Here is a 20,228-nt window from a genome sequence, read left to right as displayed (position 1 = left end):
AATTATCAATGCATATCCATAAATGGAAGGATCCATATTTGTAATTACGATATTAATAATGAGAAGTAACATAACACAAAATAAGAAAGAATATAAAAATAGAATAAGAAAAAATTATTTATAAATAAACATGTCATTTCACAACTATGGAATTTTTTATAAACAAATTATAAATTTAAAAAATTCAATTGAAGAATTATCATAGTTTTAATAATTGTTCAAACTTTTACAAGACACTCAAACATATGAATTCTCTTGAAAAAAATAGCTAACATGACTAATTAACTTATAACTAACCAACACATATAATTAAATATATATATATATATATATATAATCGATGGATGACTTCAACAATTGAACACGATCAACGATGCACAATCACAAAATGAACGTTTTAGTGGACGATTCAAAAAAAAAAAGATCCCAAGAAATAGTCTCACAAATCTCCACCTTAACTCATCTTCTTCAAAACTAGTATTAATAGTGACTAAAAGAATCAACATTATCAACATTGAGAAAATGCAAAGATTGCATGAACTTACTCCTCAAATTTGTAACTACCAATGTATGATAAGCAAATAAAGATTATGCCATGACATAATCTTAAAAATCTCCACTTTGACTTGAGTATTCTTACAAACTAACGTTAGAAGTGATTGTTATTGACAATTAACATTAAGCAGGTGTAACATAACATGAACTTACTACTTTTGGATATGACTTAGGATTTGAGTATTAGAATAGATTTGGATTCATTTGTATAATGTAAATATATTAGAGATTAAACACGTCATATGTCCATTAAAAATAGTAATTATCAATAAGAATTTATAAATAGAAGTACCCAAGGTAGTTATTGGTGGTCATAATATTAAGAACGAGAAGTAATAACACACAAAGAAGAAATAAGATAAAAAAATTCAATGAGAGAAAACCAACTGCACATTTAAGCCCCTATATTATACCGGTTGACTCAAGTAATCAGTGTAATATATGGTCACATATAACACCGGTGACTTAACCGGTATTATATATAATTCACATTTTACAACGTCCAAAACAATACTGGTGCCAGGATCGATATAAAATGCCTCATAAAACCGGTGTAAATATTATTTCTGCATTGATAGTAATGAAAAACTTTTCCAACTTCAAAAGAAGTGAATATGTATTATCCTCAAAATACACTTATAAATGTTATTGCCATTTTTATCTTTCATGCATTCTTTTTACTTATTAATTTTGCTTATCTTTAATTTATTTACAGTTTTTATCCTTTATACATATATTTTAAATTTATATTTAATTGCTTTACACTTACTTTACTCAAACTTAGATCAAATTTATTCATTTATTTTCAAGCCATTTTATTATTTTTGATCATTTACATTCATTTCCTTATTTCAATTTCACTGCATTGCTTTACATTTCTTACTTTTACAATTAAATTAATACTTTCGACATCGTATTTTGAGACAAGGACTCCATCAATGTTGTATAGACAATAGCATTTTTTTTTCAGAAATAATATACTCAGCTTTCCTTCCGGAAAAACAAAGGCAAATTTAAAATTTAGGCATATACTCATCAACTAACATTTATTATATAAAATTGTAATGATTATTTTTAAAATTAAATTTAGAAAAATTTAGTGATTAACAATATATCAGAATTGTACACTTACATTATTTCAAATTATTACACAACACACAAAAAAACATATACTTTGTCACGACATAATATATGATGTTGACGCTGACTATCTTTATTAGTTTAATTGAAACCATAAAATAACATTTGATTGCGACATCTCTCTATTATTGAAAGGCATAGTTTATTTATTTCAGAACTAATTCACTGTTCTAGCCGCAATCTTTTTCTTTATTCTTGCTGCTATTTAGTCGACTTCCTTTGAGATCAATGCTAATTATCTTCTTATTAAGTGTTGTTCTTCATATCTCACATCCAATAAATAACCTTAATAATCCTATTTTAGAAAATTTCATCTCTGAATATTGATAGTATATACGGAGAGAGAGAGAGAGAAAGGAGAGTTTGTTTTGATATTCAATATAAATTATATAAGAGTAAATGTGTTTTTGATTACATTGTTTGAGAACACTTTGATAAAGAGAATAAGTATAAATAGTATTATGATGAGGATGTGAAGAAATGATTGCAGTGGTGGTAGTGTAAAATGAGAGAGATGGAAGTGTGAATGCAAGAAATTGTATCTAATGGAAATCTGTGGCCCAGCCACGTATGATTAATCATAAGTTGAATTAGATGTATGATACATCTTTACACGTAATATTTTTACAAAGGTGAAAAAATAGAAAATGAAAAGAATGAAAATGGAATTGGAATTGGAATTGGAACTGGAACAAGAAAAACACCTAGTGAGTTGTTTCTGTCCGGAAGGGAATGAAGAAGAGTGAATATGGAGAAAGAAAGGGAAATAATCACATTGACAAAAGCAGATAGGTGCAGCAGATAGAAGGAATTAGTTGCATATATGTTTTGGAGGAAATCAATAGAACTAGGTGCAGATAGAAGGAGCAAACCCCACTGTGTTTTTTGCAAAGTCAAACTCCCAGAGATGGTCTTGCTGCATGATATTGCCTATAACTGAGACACCATTCTCACCCATTACTTGCACAATTCCAAGGCACTTCACTTGGGGTGCCACATCAATGATGTAGCTCTTCACTGGTGGCTCAAACCTTGCTCCCCCTGAAAAGTGGAAGGCTAATCTTGGCATTACAATCTCATCAAACCCTTCATTTTCAAAGCAAAAGTCCAAAGAGCCAAATTCTTGCGCAATGACCTGCTTCACTTTGGCTAGGGGTTTGGTCAAAGCCTCAAAAACTGGCTCATAGGCTGGGGTAAGTAGAGCAGTCAGGGTTGTGCCTGAGTCAACTATGGCGCCTCCTTGACCATTGAAATCCCAAATATGAGATGGGATTTTCAGCATTTCGTTCCCAATTGAGATGCCTACCACATTCACACCATAGAATGGAGGAAACAGAACGAGATCAGTTTTTTTCATTTCAGCCATCAATTTGGCTCTGTGATAGCCACCAAGTGTTAGATAACTAGAGACGTCTCTGTGGCTCAAATGGTCAACAAGACAGTAGGAGAACTGGGAACCATATTTACCACCAGCTTTGTCAATGAACGAGTCCTTGGCATAGCCTAGCCCCAATATGCCGCCAGTTTCCTCGTTGAAGTTTACCCCATCTAGCATTTCTGTTGTGCACCCAACTGTGACATTATGCAGTTTTTCATGCTTCCCATTTACGCGATTTAATGTGATACTGTCAGTGCCAAAGAACCCCCTTGCAGATGATCCATCGGCATAGCTGTCAATGATAAGATCAGAAATGTCAATAATTGAGCATTGTAGGCAAGAAAACAAAAATGAATCATAGGGAGAGTCCTTATAATTGAAGAGGGGTTCACTCTGATTTAAAAAATTAAAGTGAAAAGCTATGTAGATGGGGTGGTGATGGTGTGGTAGCAGGCAGAGACTCATGCCTTGGATACAGAAATGTGGGTCATGTGATGCTCACCTACTAACATTAATTCTCATTTATAACCATGGTTGGATGCTGGAAACAATGGTTGCTGGCTCACCAGCAGGAGCATGCCACTTTTTGTGCTTGTGTCTGTTTATGAGGGGTACCTTTTTGTTAATTAGTAACCCCAAGATTTTTCTTTTCTTAAAGAAAGCAAACAAGCCTAGCACATTTAGATCTTTGGCTATGATGGCCATAAAACAGGAGGCTTGTTATAAATGTCCACTCCCTCCTTTCACAACTTTAAATGCTTTGCTGGACTAGTAATGTTCTCTTCTTATAACTGCTCCTTAAAGTTGTGGAGCTAATAGGATAATGATGTGTCAAAACTTAAAGTACCCAAAATCATAAAATGGTCTTGTGAAACAAATAGTATCATTTGAACCTTAAACCAAACAACCACCAAGGCTCAATTATTAACAAATCATAAAGATCAAATTTGTGCCTTGATTCATGCCATACCTAATAATAACTATAAATAAATGAAACTTAAATCTCTTTCAGAAGAAAAAACATTCCAAATATTTTGTGCTATCTATCAAAATTAAACTAGACATCTTAATATTACTTTGGAAAGGACATACCTTTCCACCCTCTTTAATTACCCATCTCACTCGCACACAGACACAAACTGAATTTCAGGTCCAAAAAAGACAGCCATTAATTTCTCCCCCACCCTCCAATTCATTTTTTTCTTCAGTAGATATTAAAAAAAAAATCATTCAAATCACAGTCAAACATAAAACATTTCTTTTTACAATGATTCTAACTTTAATCCACCATTCTAAAAAACTAGCCACTTTCATCTCACCCTGTTCATCACCAACTCCTTTCCAGAATGAAGATATCACAAGGCCTCATCTCCTTTTTCTTTTCTAGAAAAAAATAAAAGAGGGAAAAACCCGGTGCCCCATTCCTGCCATCTTTCCACAACAACCCCATTAATTATTTCCACCAAAACTCCAGAATGAAGAAACGAAACAGAAAATAAAATAAAAAAACTTTTTCACCCCACCCAATCAATGAAAGAAGAAAACTTACACGAACATATAACATCATTGCATTGTTGGTTTGTAATCAAAGTTACAATTTCTCTCCACCAAAGAACATTCATTAAACAGCAATGCATATTGTTATAATAAAACTCTAAATCTGACAAGAAAATGTAAACATGAGATTGTCCATGGTGACGAAAAGAAACAAGAAGGAGAGGAATTTGACGAAACCTGATATCGTATAAGCAAGGATCAGAAGGATTGGGGCAACTGGTCAAGGAGAAAAGCTCGCTGAGGTCAACCTTGCACTTTCTGGAAGAACATGTCACAGATTTAAAGCTCTGAGACTTGTGCGGACAGAACACCCCATTGCAGGGATCGCTCTTCTTGTGACTCTTGCTCTTCTTCTTCGAGTGCTTCTTCGACCCTTTGTGGTGGTGCTTCTTCGCGCGACGCGCACGCTTCTTCTTGTGCCTCTTGTGTGGGGTCTCATTCTTCTGTTTCATCACGGCGTTGAACCACGTGAACTCGCTGCCGGTGTCGGCGGCGAGCCAGACCCGCTGCCCCGGAGAGCCCACCTTAACCTCCACGAAGTACTCTCCGATGCCCATGTCACGCCCCGTGAGCAACGGCATTTCCACCTCAGACGGCTCCGTTTCCGTGGCCTTCCTACGGTTGTCGTAGTCGGCGCTAATTCCCAACCTCTGGTTGATCTGCAGGCGCCGCACGCTGTCCCTCTGCACGAACCCTTTGAAGGCCTCGACCCGATCCAACTCCCCGCCGGTGAAGCGGTCATGGTGGCGGTGCAGCAGCTCGAGGCTGGTGCCGTGAACCGGCGCAGGGAGGAGAAACAGGAAAAGGGTGAAAGAGAGGAGAATCGAAAGCTTAAACATGTTGTTGGTGTTCCATTGCATTATCCTCCCCATCAATTGTGTAATGTGATATATTGATGATGATGATAATGAGAAAGATGGTAGTAATGAAATGGTAATGTGTTTTGACACAATGTGTGCTTTTGTGTTTGTGTTTGTGGTTTTGTGTTTGGTTTTGGTTTGAAGAATGGGTGGTTGATGAAAATGGGGTTGTGAAGGAATGAATGAACGAGAGGGGGAGAATAAAGGGGCTAGAAATGTGAGGGAGAATGAGATTGAGCTGGTTTTGGTGAAGATGGGTCCATTTTACTAGGATGGCATAATCATATACGAGAATGGCTTTTCAAGGTAGCACCTTTGTTTTCGTAACACTTCCTTTGGGGCTCATAGCCTTTTGCCTATATATATATATTCATAACCACCCTTCACATATTTTATTTTTATAGTAAAAATATTATCCAAAATTGTTTTTTAAATGATGAAATATTTAACAAAACATTTAAAAAAAAGGACTCTTACAGGATCTAAAGTAAATATTTGAATATTCAAACATTAAATTTATTCTAGAGTTAAATAGTTATACAACATTAGTCAAACCGAGTTTAGATTGTGAATCAATTAAAAAAACAGTTGTCGTGTGATTTTTATATCAATGATTGAATGTGTTAACATGTAAAGGGATTAAATTACTTCTTCTATATTTGATCATATATTATTATTATTATTAATAATAATATTATTATTATTATAATTATTATGAGTGTTTTTGTGATTTACTTTGTGGTGGTATTAGTTTGTTGTATTGTGGGTGGCTTTTTCTCTCTCTCATGCTCTCAACGTCCACGTCGTTTTTTGCTTATTTGTTTTTGGGGTTTTGTCTTCGTTGGCTTCCATAATTGGTGCAGAGTTTTTGCAGTGCTAACTATTTTTTGGATGCTGGTTTAGTTGCCACCACCACCTTTGATATTATTTTAAGTTAGAGGTTTTTGGTTTTCCTTTTTTTGTAATGCCATTTTTATTAGTTTGTTGGTCTTGCCCACGAAATTGAGAGGGTTGTGTTAATTTACCTTTTTTAGAGTATTATAATAGGCATTATTTTGTTGAGGAAATTCAAGTGAAAAAAATGGGTATTCGTTTCTTTTAGACTTCAAATTTGAAAACAGTTTTAGATTGTCAATTATAACCTTACGTAAAAGTTGGAGCCATCTTCCCTTAATTGAAAGTTTTAAAATTCAAGTGGCAGTGTTAGTGTTTGGAATGGGTCTAATTTATCTGATAATAATAAAAGTGTGGGGTTTAATTGAACCAATTATGGTGAATCTACGAGCCCTTTTTTATTTTTTTTTTAAATTGAAACCTTGAATAAAAGGATAGTTTTTAAAAAATTATTGTATTATTTAAATTATATATAACACTGTAACTTAAATCCGTAAGACTTACAAATTAAATTTTAATTTAAGATGATAATTTATGTTCTTTTCTCGTATTTTTTTCACATAAAAAATGTCTTACTATCAATTTTAATTGTGTAAACTCTTACACTTTCTTTGGACAAGGATGAGAGTGAAAAATGAAAGAAAAGAGAATTAAAAGTTATGTTATTTGGTGGAGAAAATGTGTGAAAAGTTAGTACATTTTGAGTAAAAAAAATTTTGGTGAAATGTAAAAACAATTGTGTTTTTTATTAATTGATCGAAATATTATGAAATTGGGAAGAATTTCAATTAAAATAAAAAAATATTTATATATATATATATATGTTTATTGATATATATTTAGAATTCGTTTCAAATAAAGAATAATATTTATAATTAAAAGTATATATATTTATGTAATTATTATTTTTTGAAATTTGTAATTAAAAAATAATATAAGATTAAATATTTTCAACCAATATTTTTAGGTAAAGAGAATAATATTCGTAATTATAAACAAGGTGAATGCATAATTGATTAAGTGTCCTACATAATTCAAATATATGTGTAATTAATTACAATAAAAGGCATAATATGTTACCGTGTGAGTGGTAATTGATTATGTGTTAAAATGTAACCGATTAAGCGCTTCATGCACCATATTTGCAATGTGGTCGTCATGCATGTAATATCTTCAGTCTCATCATCAAGGAACAAACAAACTCATCAACACAACATTTGTTTATTACACACTATAACAAACTCATCTTCTTCTTTATTTTATTTGGTCATTCGAAACATTCTTATTTTGTTGTTCAATTTTTCTTTCTCTCTCGTTCATTCATTCAAATTCATGAGATAATTTTCCTCCCAACAATTCTAAAAATAAAAATAATAAAAATAAAAATAATAGATGTTGTAATTGTCATAAAATTTCAATTATTTGTATTACTCTTTTTTATAATTAATTGATGTTAATGAAATTATTATTTGATACCCTATTTTAAAGTTTATGTATAACTTCTTCCTTAAAATCTTGACATTGAAAAAAAAGAAAATGTGTGTTGTTTTTATATTGAATCTTTAATAGTATAATATTTTATTTACTATTTTTTTAAAAAATTATTTAATTAATATTAATATGAGAGTGCATGTATGAGAATGAGTACATATATAAGATATGAGAATGAGACACAAATTTTATATTTGACGGACATGAGAATGAGACACAAGTTTTATATTTGACAGAGATGGAGATAAGAATGAATATGAATTTTTACTTTAAAGATAATAATAAATATAGTGAATGTCAAATTTCTTACTTAAGATTTTACCAAAATTATAGCTTTTTCAGATTGTGTTTTATTTATATTTTTCCTTTATTGTTCATGAAAGTCTTCATATATGTTTTCACATCAAAACTCTTATAAAGCAAACTTTGGTAGCAAGTACAAATGTATAAAATAACTTTATGTTTAGTTTTTAGCTAACCAAAGCTTATCTATTTATACTTTTGGGTTATATTTTTTTATTAAAGATTTATTTACAAAGGTAATTCTACTAAAGTTTACACATCATTCTCCCTTACTAAATCAATTTCAAAATTAACGGCTTGTTCTTGAAACTTTGCACATGAAAAGCTAACAACTTTTTAATAACTTTCATTATCAAGTAGATAAGTGATAAAGTGACCTTTAAAAGATATTTTTTTATATATTTTACTTCTCCTAAAATATAAAAAAATAGGTTCATCATAGATTTATAAGAGTTTGACTAGAAGTTTAACTTATCCTAATATTTATTGTCATAAGATTTCAAATGAAACTTGTATTAATCAATTACATTACTCTTTAGAACAAGAACATTATAGTAAATACGAAGTTTAGTTGATACCTTTCATTTCTATTAAGTTCAAGTAATATTATTTTAGTTAGATAACCCAAGTTTTCAAACATTTCAAATTTAATTGATATCTTCTCCATAACTCATAACTTATAAGAAATTTTTTTATTTTTCTTATATGGAATCTTATTTTATTATAAATTTTTCTTTTTTCAACTACTCCATTGGATCATGACACTAAGGTGGAGTTATTTCACATATTAGTTCCTTTTAAAAAAAAAATCATTAAAAAATAGTAATCACCACCCTAAACTTATATTTTACCATCTTACCCCTTAAATTATTAATAAAAATTCTAATGTTGAAACTCTATTTATGATTTTGATTTTTGGATTATTATTTAAGTGTTACATTTTTTAGGATTATTAATTTATATTACCCTTTTTATTATTATTTTAATTATTCAATTATTTATTAAAAGTTAATAACCATTTTAAATTATGGAAAATAAATTCTACACGGATATTAATTGAAATTTAATTAATATAAAAAAATGAAAATTGTAAAAAAAATAAAAAAATAATAAAAAATGTATAAATGTATATAATTATTAAATATATAATTACTTAATATTAAGATTCTATTTCATAATTAGTCACGACTTATTTATCATTTTACCGTTTCGAATTAATTTATCAACTAGTTTTGCCAAACATTATTTACCAAATATGATTTTCAGTTCATTTTTAAATATATGTTCATTTATTCTTATCAAACATAGCATAAACATGTTCTTAAACGGAAAAAAAAAGAAATTAACCCTTTTTTTAATATTATATGTCTAAAATTTATTGTATGTTACATGCTAGATAGTTTGATTATTTCATAACTCTCAGTACTTGGTCCAATCCTGTATGTTCTTTTTTCCAAAATTGTTTCTCCATATATTATATAACTCTTTCCTTATTTGTATTAAACTTTTTTAAAATTTATTTAATTAAATAACAAATCTAGTGTTAAAAATATTAAATGTTGAAAATTTATGAGTTTAGATTCTTTCCCTATCATATCAGTGATACTAGTGGAAACACATGTAACGCATGTATATTTACATTTATTTATTTATTTTATTATTATTATTATATATATATTATTATTATTGATGTAGTAAAAATATATTAAATAAATTTAAATTTATAACTCAATTATAGTAAGATTAAACAAATCCTAAGAAAATATCTATTTTCTAATATTTTTCTTTTTTCGCTAGAATGTCATTTTGATTTGTTACTAATATAAAACTAAAAAAAAAGAATATAATAATGAAAAGAAAAGGAAGAAAAATAAGATGAGAAATTTCACTAACAAATCCTAAGAAAATATTTATTTTCTAATCTCTTTCCTCTTCTCTGCAAGAATGTCGTATTCGGAATGCATTCATTCTCCCCGTCGACTACCTGTGCAAAAATCGGAATGCTCTGTATTCAAGTAACGATTTGAGATATTTTGCTTCTCTATCTTCTTTCTCTTCCGCCTCCACTTGTGGTACAAAAAAGAAAATCAGAGTAAAAGAAATAAAAATGAAGAGCATTAACAATTCACTAGTGCAAAATGTATAAACAAGTGCGATTTATTTAGTGCGGCTTTGCGCTCAAACGCTTTCGTTAAAAACGCGTTGCATTTTTGTAATTAAGTTCATTTACAAGTGCGGCTATTAGTAAAGCCGCACTTGTAAATCAAGCGTTTGGATTTACAAAGGCGACTATTTGTACAGTCGTCCTTGTAAATCAAAACGCTTGATTTACGAATGCGACTTTACAAATAGTTGCCTTTTTAAAACCTTTTTAACCCTAATTCAGAAATGTGCCACTTACGTTTTGATACTCTCCTTTCTCTCGCGCTTCGTTTCTTTTATGTGCTTCCTCCATTAATTGTGTTTCCTCTTTTCTTCCTCTCTTCTTTGCATTGTCTTCATGCCATCGGTAAACATTGTCTTCCTCTCTTTTTCTTCACCATTGATTTTTGTATGTTTTGCGTTTCTCTTATGTTTTGTCTTATGCATTGCTAAGGTCATGCTTCATTGAGAAGGTTTTTGTTTGTTGTTGCTGCCTTGCTCCGTCAAATTTTATTTGTGTTTTTTGGACTTCCATTGGGATGAAATACGAAGAGATATGATATGGATGCACCAAGAGATAAAAAGAAATGATAAAATAATGACCATATTCTTCAGAAAATATCAAAGTTGAGAACTTTGATTAGAAACCCAATCAACAGTGAAAAAGAAAAAAAAAAAACTAAATGTCTCTCGTAAATGCGATTTATAAATGCGGCTATGTACATAGCCGCATTTATAAATCGAATTTATGAATGCAACTATATAGCCGCCTTCTTATCTCTTCAATCTACACATGCGTACTCATCAAATGCGGTTATATAGCCGTCATTATAAATGTAAAATATTCGCACTCGTTTTGCTTTTCTGCACATGTGGATTAAACTATCATAATTTATACAACCTGTATTGATTGATTAGGACAAAATAAACTATAATAGAAATACCTTTAGATTGGAGAGAATGAAAAAACAAACTAAGTTTTTGTGGTTTACATTCCTTTCTTAATGTTTCTTTTTCTTTTTGTTTTGTATTTTGTTTTAGTATTTTTTTTCTCACATTTCTACCAAAAGTTTAGTTTTCTTTTCTAATGTGCCTTTTTGCACGAAAAAAAAGTAAAGTAAACTACCCAACAAACCATGTTTGAAATCAAAGTTTTATTTGACTCATTTTTTTCAAATAAATGTCAAACAGTTTTTTAAATTTAATATTAACTCTTTTTTTTTAGTTTTAAATTTAAATAATTATAAAATGACGAAATAACCAAAATAAAATAATAAAATGAAATATTAATATAAAGATAAAATAAAAACAAATTTATGTACAATAAAAAATGGTTAAAATGGGAAATCCCCTTTACATATAGGTATAAGATATAAGAGGAAAATGAATAATCACACTAAAAATTAAGTAATCGCCTTTTTTTTTCTTCAAAACGTTAATAAATTAAGCGATTAATTAAAAAATAAAGAGATAACTAATTTAAAAAATATTATAAAGATCATTTTGAAAAAAAATTGCAAATTATGATAAATTTAATGTTCATACCCAAATTAATAAATTCCTCAAATATAAATTAGTTAAAAAATCTTATATGAACATGAATACGAAAATATTTCTTTAACAATACATATCTATTAAACATATTACCTAAAAAAAAATTATTTGTGAAAACTCTTCTCACCATATTCTTTTTCTCTTTCTCTCCTTCATAAATTTCTCCTTTTCTCCCTCTAACTTCTCCGATCCCATTTTTCAAAACCTCATCCTCTTTTTACAATATGATAACACATCACCTGGTAGTAGTAACAAAAACAAAGATTATTTTCAGCTGATCATACTTTAGTAAGTTCCTATTTATTCTGAAAATTCTTTATTTCTTTTCTTTGTGAATGTAAATTTGTCATCAATCTTGTAAGGTTAGTCAAGAAAAGTGATTCCCTCAACTTGGTTAATCTTGTACTGAATTTTTATTATGTTGGAATATTTTGCTCTTGATCTCTACATTTTTAGTAATTCTCTTGTTTGGGTTAAAACGTTTTTTAGAACCAGAAATTACAAGTAAAGAAATTTTTTTAATGTTTTTTTTATAAAACCTTAGGATAGATTATTAAAGATGATTTAGTCATATCATCTTAATTTCTATGTATGGATTATGTTTTGCTCGAAAACAAATTGAATATATGAAATTGAGTGAGGATTTTATTTGAGTTTTTGATTAATAGAGAAATATTTTAAATGCTTTGAATCTGATACTTTTATTCAGATTTTGATATAATAGTTAAATTATGCATGTTAAAGTATATAAGGTTTCTTATCCTCAGTTTTGAATATGATTTAGATGAGTAAAGTTAGTTTCTTATAATTTTTCATATATTAGTTTATGAGTTTAAAGTGAATGAAAATATATATTAAATTTGAATGATTAAGATTGAATTAAAATGAGTAAAACATGATATTTAAGTAAATTATGGTTGTATAAATATTTTAAATTTATTTAAAAGTTATATTTATTAAATTAATTTTGAATAAAACTTTTAAAAATAGAGTTATTATGCTACATGTAGTTGAAACTTATTTTGTGATATTTTTCCTAGCGAAGAATTTTGGGTTAAGTGAAAAAAAAAATAAAAAATTATGCGTACATTATATTTTGAAATACTAAATGATTTCTGTAGTTTATAATAAAAATATAATTTATGAGAGTATTACATTATTAAACAAATAATAAGTTAAAATATTTTGTAAAGTAACCTAAAAAAGAAGAAGTAATGAGTATATGAAAATAATTATAAGATTCGTAAAATTTATGATTTATGGTTTGGAGTTTATATATAATATTTTAATTATAAATATTAAAAATAATTATTTATATTTAAATATAATTGAGTTATATATTATTTTATTTGTTATCAGACATATATTTTATTATATTTATGTATATTATTGATTTTTTTTAATAATTATATATAATTTTTCTAAATATTTGTATTATACGTAAAAAAAATTTTATTTTATATATTTTTTCTTCGTTATCTTTTTTTTAAAGTATATCTATGTTTTTCCGTCTTTAGAAACTAATAAACTCTTATAACGAATGAACATAAAGAAGTTAACATTATATTTTATTGAGCGGTAACTTTGCAATTTTTCAAGGACTAACAAAAGTTGTACTTTGAGGATTGATTTCTATTTTTTTAAGGACTAAAAGATAATTATCTAATAGTAAAATCATATTTAACTCAAAGATATATATAATTAGGTGGTTGGAAAAGTAATAACTTAGTTTAATTTTATAACTCCTAAAAAGAAAAATGTTTACAGCATAATTTTTTTTATTTATGAAACTCAAATATAAGATGTTGGAGTTTAAATGTAAGCAGGTTAATTGTGTTATATTATGTAACGTTATTAATTTGTGCCTTATTAGTGAAAATCTCCATAATGTTTTTCTCTCTTTAAATTAGCCAACTGCTTAAAAAAATATTAAATATTTTTAGTATTTAAAATATATATTTATCGTTAAGGGTGAAAAGTGTGTCAACTTTTTCTTAATTAACATGGTTTTCTTTCTAAGTGTAATTCTTAAAAGAACTAATCTTTATTCAATACAATTTATGTAATATAATAATTATAATTATCGTTCATAAGAACGAGCATTTTTAAGTAGTATTTAAAAATAAAAATAAAAAAACTAAAAAACCCACTTTTCTCTTGCAACAAATTTCTTTTTCTTGTTTGACTCAAGCTATAGAGGAAAAGATTAGTCTCTCAAGATATAAAGATTGATTTATGGATTTGACTTTTTTCATATACATGAATTTATAAGGATCATTTCTTTACTACACTCCTAAATAACATTGTGGAAAGGGAAAAAGAATACATCTTATTAAATAATATTAAATAATGAAAATAAAACTATAACTACCTAATTATTAATAAATAAAAAATATAAAAATTTTAATTAAGTGAAGAAGAAAAAACTCAACTCCTCAAAATAAATAATCAAATTTATAACATAAAAACAATCTCCACTAAATTATCTATCCTCAAATAACAATGACTAGTGAAGTAAACATACTCGATATAAATCTAGAATTAATCCATTCACACAATATTAAATAGTGTTTAATCAGCAAAATTTAGACAAATTTCTATAGCATTAAAATAATGTTTAGCTAACAAAAATCAGTTTTGGTGAGTACAGATAATACGTGGTTTCTAAGTTTGAGGTATTGGTGTGACCTTGAAAATAAAAAAGCTTCTTATAAATAATTGAAACAGCTATGAATATTGAATGATATATTACTTTATTTGGTGGGAAATATTGAATATATTACTATAAAGAGAAAAGGTTGTGAGATTTGACTTGTGAAGAAGGCCAGTTGGCTGAAAATGAATGGTTGAAAAATAACACACGCTTTGTATTTACTCTTTTAATCAAATGAAGAACCAAAGAAAATTGAGACCCTTTTACTTTAATAACTAATAACGTGCATTGCAATTTTCATAATAATTTATGAATGCTAGAGTTTTCTATATGCTGATTTTCAGGTGATTTAAAATGTCTGCAGAGGAACTACACCTGGTTAGCACAAAAGCATTACATCTAAATATGAACAAAACATTATATCTGAAACATTGTTTATTCTATCCTTTAAATTAGTTTAATGTGAGAGTAGATGTGCAGATGACAGAACGTGGGAGAAGTAAAGTAATGGCCAAACATTCTTTTTAAATGTTTTTCTTGGACTTTTGTTCAAGCTTCTCATGCTAAAATGTTTGTAACTATACAAAGGTTTCCATTCATCATGCAATTCTTTTCCATATTTCGTTAAACATTTTTGTTTCTTTTATACATGTGCTTTTGTGAATATGTTTTTTTTTTTCATATGCATCATAGTTATATTGGTGTGTAAACTTAATGTGAGATATATGTTCAAGATAATCACTCTCTTTACTAACAAATACTAGATAAGTTAAGGAGAGTAATTATGCATGATCTTTTAGGCTTTGTTTGGATTAGAGGTTGTGAGAGAGTGAAAAGTTGAGGATGTGAGGGAGTGGAAGTGTGAAGAAAATGTGGAGAAAGTTGAACTTGTTTGGATTGAGATATGTTAGAGTGGATGTGTGAGGAAAATTTATTGAAATTGGTGAGTGATATGATGGTTGTAAGAATATTATAAATTATTTTGAATAGTAAAATTTATAAGATTACAAATTTATCCTTATATATAAAAGAAGAATAAATAATGATTAATTTTTTTTTTCATATTTTAGTTAATTAAAATAATTTAAAGTTTCATTTATAAATAAAAAAAAATTAAATTGAAAGAAATAATGAATTATAATTTTAATTTTAAGTATAATTTTATTATTTAACATTTTATTAATTAAAAATTATTTTTTACTTAAGTTAGTTTATTTACGTAATTTTAATATTATTTATGATTCTTTAAATTATGTTATGTTATATATATAAATATATATAAAATTAATTTTAGTAATGATTTACATTATTATGAATAACAAAATAAATATATTTTAAAAAGAAAATAGATATTTAGAACATAACATGAATATTAACTAGTTGTTAAAATATATAATATAAAGTCATTACATTTGATTGGAAAGCGATATAAAAACATTTTGATTTGTTTGTAATCTAGAAATTTAGAAATTATGTAAAAATGAAGAACATAATAATGTTAATTAGAAGAAGAAAAGACATCCCCACTAATAATATTTTAATCCTTCTTGTGCAGACCTTCAAACGGTTTTCTAAAACATATCTTATTTCGTTGTATGATAATAATTGCATCTTTTTTATCGGCAACGTCTTCAATGCACCATTTGAAAAAATTATAGCCTAGAACCATGTCACTTCTAATCTATTTCTTCTCTAAAATTTTACAACTTATTTTAATTACTACAACATTTTTTATAATATTTTTAATTATAATACTAATAAATAATGTTAAAATCTAAAATTATTAAAACCCTAAACATTATAATTTTTTATTTTCATTCTGTCACAATTTTTTTTTAAAAAATAAATAATTCTATTTTTTATAAACAATTCAATTTTCATAAAATAATAACTTTCTACATTTATTATTAAAAAATCATATTTCTTCTCTAAATTTTTACAGCTTATTTTAATTACTACAACATTTTTTATAATATTTTTAATTAACAGTAATAAATAATGTTAAATCTAAAAAAAGTAAAACCCTAAAAAATTAAATCTTATAAAAATAATACTATCTACACATATTATTTCAAATTAAAAAATTCTCCTTAAAATAAAATCTTCAAAAATACAATAATAAATACATAAACAACTTAACAGACAAAATTAATTTACTAACTTATTAACATAAATCACTGCTATAAACCCTAAACAAATTTAATTACAAAATCATAACCATCAAAAAATAATATAAATGTTAACCACAAATTTAAACCACAAACAAAAAATACAAATAAAAAAAAAACTGAACACAGTAGAGGAGAGAAAGATCAATTCAACTAAGGAAGAACACCACCATAAGAAGACACTGCAAAGCTGCCTGGAAAAAAAAATTATTTAAGCAAAAAAAAAATTCAAATTCTGAAAAAACTTAACCGATTAAGCAGTGCCTTATAAAAAGAGGATAATCGATTCTCCAACCAATTTCAAAGAAACATAATCAATTGTGTATACACTTAAAAAAATCACATAATCGACTATTGTATTACATAATTGATTATGCTCCAAAAACAACAAGAGATAATCGATTATGCAACGAAAATAATCGATTATCTGCTATATTTTACACCATAATCGATTATTCAGGCCCTCTATTTTCACTCATAATCGATTATATGAAAATAAAAACCATGGCAATGCTTACTTCAGATCAATGAACCACTGCGAAAGTCACCCCCTACTACTATGATGCCTAAGGAAGCTCTCCAAGCCCAGTTTAGTTTGAGTTTCTTTCACTTATGAAGTTTCAATGCACTGGTTTTAGTTTTATATACAACTCAATAACAATTAATAGGAACCAGCTACCTCAACCGCTGCATTCATGTCTTTGAAAGGCACTGACTGGTCAAACGATTCCTGAACCAAAGTCAGGAATATGATGCCATGCGTAACAGTGTAAGGTCAGTGCAAAGGTGCATGCAATTTTGTTGTTGCATGAAAGACACACACATGAAGAAGAAATGAAAAAGAGAAGGTTACATTCGTAACTACTCAAATATGACGTGGCTTTCATTCCTCACTCTCTTCTTTTCTCTTCATTCCTCAGAAGAACCACTTCCCCCTCTACTTTCTCACCATCTCCTCCCTCACCCGCATGCACCTATGGAACCAAACAGGGGTGGCACTGGGACATCCGTCGTCGACTACATTCCACCCCCAGAAGCAAACATTGACTTATAGTTACACTATGTGATAATGATTAATGTTGTTAGTGTTTATATCTAATACAAAGATTTGTTCTAATTAGTGAAAAAGCATTAAACACATTTCTAACATTAAATTATGTTTATTTTTGTTATTTAATTAAGTTGATGAATTGTCTATTCGTTAGGATTATGTGACATGAGAAACAAGTTGTAACTACTGGTAGGAGATAATCTCTTATTGATTATGATTACGATATGGTAGAAATTAAAGATGATTTTGTAGTTAGACTTTTCACGATAATGTGAAGGTTGATGAGGAGATCTTTGTAGACATGGCAGGACAACATAATTTTTTTAAAATGAATAACTTTGTTGTTTCATTGTATATTTTCCTACTAGATGCATTAAAGATTACTGAAGTATCTTCCATGTTAAACATTAAAGACAATGTGATATTTTTTATTTAATTACATTTTTTAATATTATAATTTAACTAAAATATATATCCATTTAGGTGCATTGAAAAATTGATTATGGAGTAAGGAAAATTTGAGGCATATAGATTTGTTGAGTATTAATTCATTTATAAATCAAAGAACACAAAAATGCATATCCAAGACACTTACAAACATGGATGAGAGAGTGACAAAAGACATAAATATTTGACTCCATACATAGATTGGTTATTTTTGAACAATTTGTTATTTTGTAATTATGATACTTAAATCAGTATTTGGTTTGTCATTACAAGGTCTCATTGACAAATAATTGTCATTATACTAAGGCATTACATTGTTGTATTGTGTTGTTCATTAAAGCGCAAGTCCACCAATGAAATGAAAAACTTATGAAAATGGTAAGTTTCAAAGCATTATCCCATTTTAAAATATATTATCGACTTACATGTGTAATTCATTTAATAAGAGTTATAGTTGTATTTTAAGTGAAAAAGAAAGAAAAAAGATAATTATAAACATTTACCCTTCCAAATCACCAAATTGGTCCAATAACCCTTCATGTCTTTTGTTTTATATAGATTATTACCATTATTTTTTAAGAATTTTTCATCTTTGTTTATATAACAAGGAAGCCCTAATACTAGACAAAAATATTATAACAATTGTTTACGAACTATCATTGATTCAATTGTTCCTTAAAAATCACACAAAGCCGAATAATAGTTATAATTCTTGTTATTTAGTTTAGATAGGATGACAATTTTGATATGAATCATCATTGTTTATATGACTTTTGATATTAGTTTTTAGCTATTTTAGATGATGATTAACTTAGAAATTGTCGTTGTTGACATGTGATGATGAATTATTGATAATTGTCGTTATTGTTTCCCCAAAAATTGTTTTTATTTATTCTTGGTCAATTTAGATGATAGTTGTAATATCTGTCATCATATATGTATTTTTTAGTTTAATCTATTTTATAGTTTTATAAACATCTGCATTTGAAAAAAATATCTAAACATACAACAATTATATCACAATTCTAATTCAATTCACGTCACAAACAATTATAAACAAATGACCCAACACCATTTGAAATAAAAACATAATTTACATATAACAACTAAAATTGCCCCTTATAATTTTAGAAATGTCCATTGCTATAAGAACATTAAAAACCATATTTACTTACATATAATTAAAAAACTATGAAAAATAATTATACATATAAACAATGAAGTTTAAAAGTTATTCTACTTGTTGACTATCCTAAAATGTTATAAAAAAGGGACAAAGTGCATTATACACATGTTTCTTGTGTAGTGTAGGGCTTTTGAGTCCATGAAAAACTACAACATTGCCTTTAGTTGGTTAAATATATCAATAAATAAGCATTTGATTTATTCTTAAATGATAAAACATATATTTTGCTTACATAATCCTAAATTTGTTTGATTCTAACTCAAACAAGGATAGTTATCTATTATATTTTGTAGTACTCACACTTAGTCTCTGGTTTGTTTATTGCATTATAATTTAAAAGGAACATGATTAAATCATAAACATTGTCGCCAAATAATAAACCAACAATATGATTAAAATAGCTTCAACGTCAATCACTTAATATATTATATTTGGAGTAAACACTAATGTCATGAAAACATTCATTATGGAAAAAGTATTTGTAAACTTAATTTTATACATGTAAAAATTTAGTTTCCCTTACCAAACTTCAATGTATTTAAAGTATATTGAGATCTTTTTGTACATAGAGCAAAATCACACACCAATGTGATCATCCGAAAGTATGACAAGCAATTGTTAATGACATTTGCATTCTATAATAATAATTACAAAAAATATAATTTGTTAACTATAACTTATAACTTATTTATTAAACTAAACTTATTCGCTGATATATGGTTAAAAATAAACTCATTCCCCATGACTCCAAATTGCTTATATAAATTTGGGTTTCAACTTTCTTATTGCTCATTGATTAAATGAGTTAAGGATTAAGGAATCCATAGACATCATGTTTGTTCTTATTAA

General features: G+C 27.5%; 1 protein-coding gene across 1 annotated transcript; it reads right to left on the bottom strand.

Annotated features, from left to right (window-relative positions):
* Nucleotides 1-2,231: 2,231 nt before the first annotated feature.
* NANA (Eukaryotic aspartyl protease family protein) lies at nt 2,232-5,832 on the bottom strand. Its single transcript, XM_068643219.1, has 2 exons — nt 4,808-5,832; nt 2,232-3,365 (listed from the first exon to the last, which is right to left on the bottom strand). Exons 1-2 carry the CDS (start codon nt 5,500-5,502, stop codon nt 2,543-2,545), a joined length of 1,518 nt encoding a protein of 505 aa, XP_068499320.1. The 5' UTR covers nt 5,503-5,832; the 3' UTR covers nt 2,232-2,542.
* Between the last annotated feature and the right edge of the window lie 14,396 nt (nt 5,833-20,228).

This window comes from Phaseolus vulgaris, chromosome 5 (genome assembly GCF_051622355.1).
Source record: "Phaseolus vulgaris cultivar YP4 chromosome 5, ASM5162235v1, whole genome shotgun sequence".
Taxonomy (NCBI): Eukaryota; Viridiplantae; Streptophyta; class Magnoliopsida; order Fabales; family Fabaceae; genus Phaseolus; species Phaseolus vulgaris.
This window is presented reverse-complemented; position numbering and strand designations above follow the sequence as displayed.

What these genes read in the sequence shown, in the direction of transcription:
- NANA (XM_068643219.1), bottom strand. Translation starts at nt 5,502, where the DNA reads ATGGGGAGGATAATGCAATGGAACACCAACAACATGTTTAAGCTTTCG. An exon ending in CCTTGCTTATACGATATCAG is followed by an intron (nt 3,366 to 4,807) that starts GTTTCGTCAAAT and finishes TATCATTGACAG; the next exon opens with CTATGCCGATGGATCATCTG.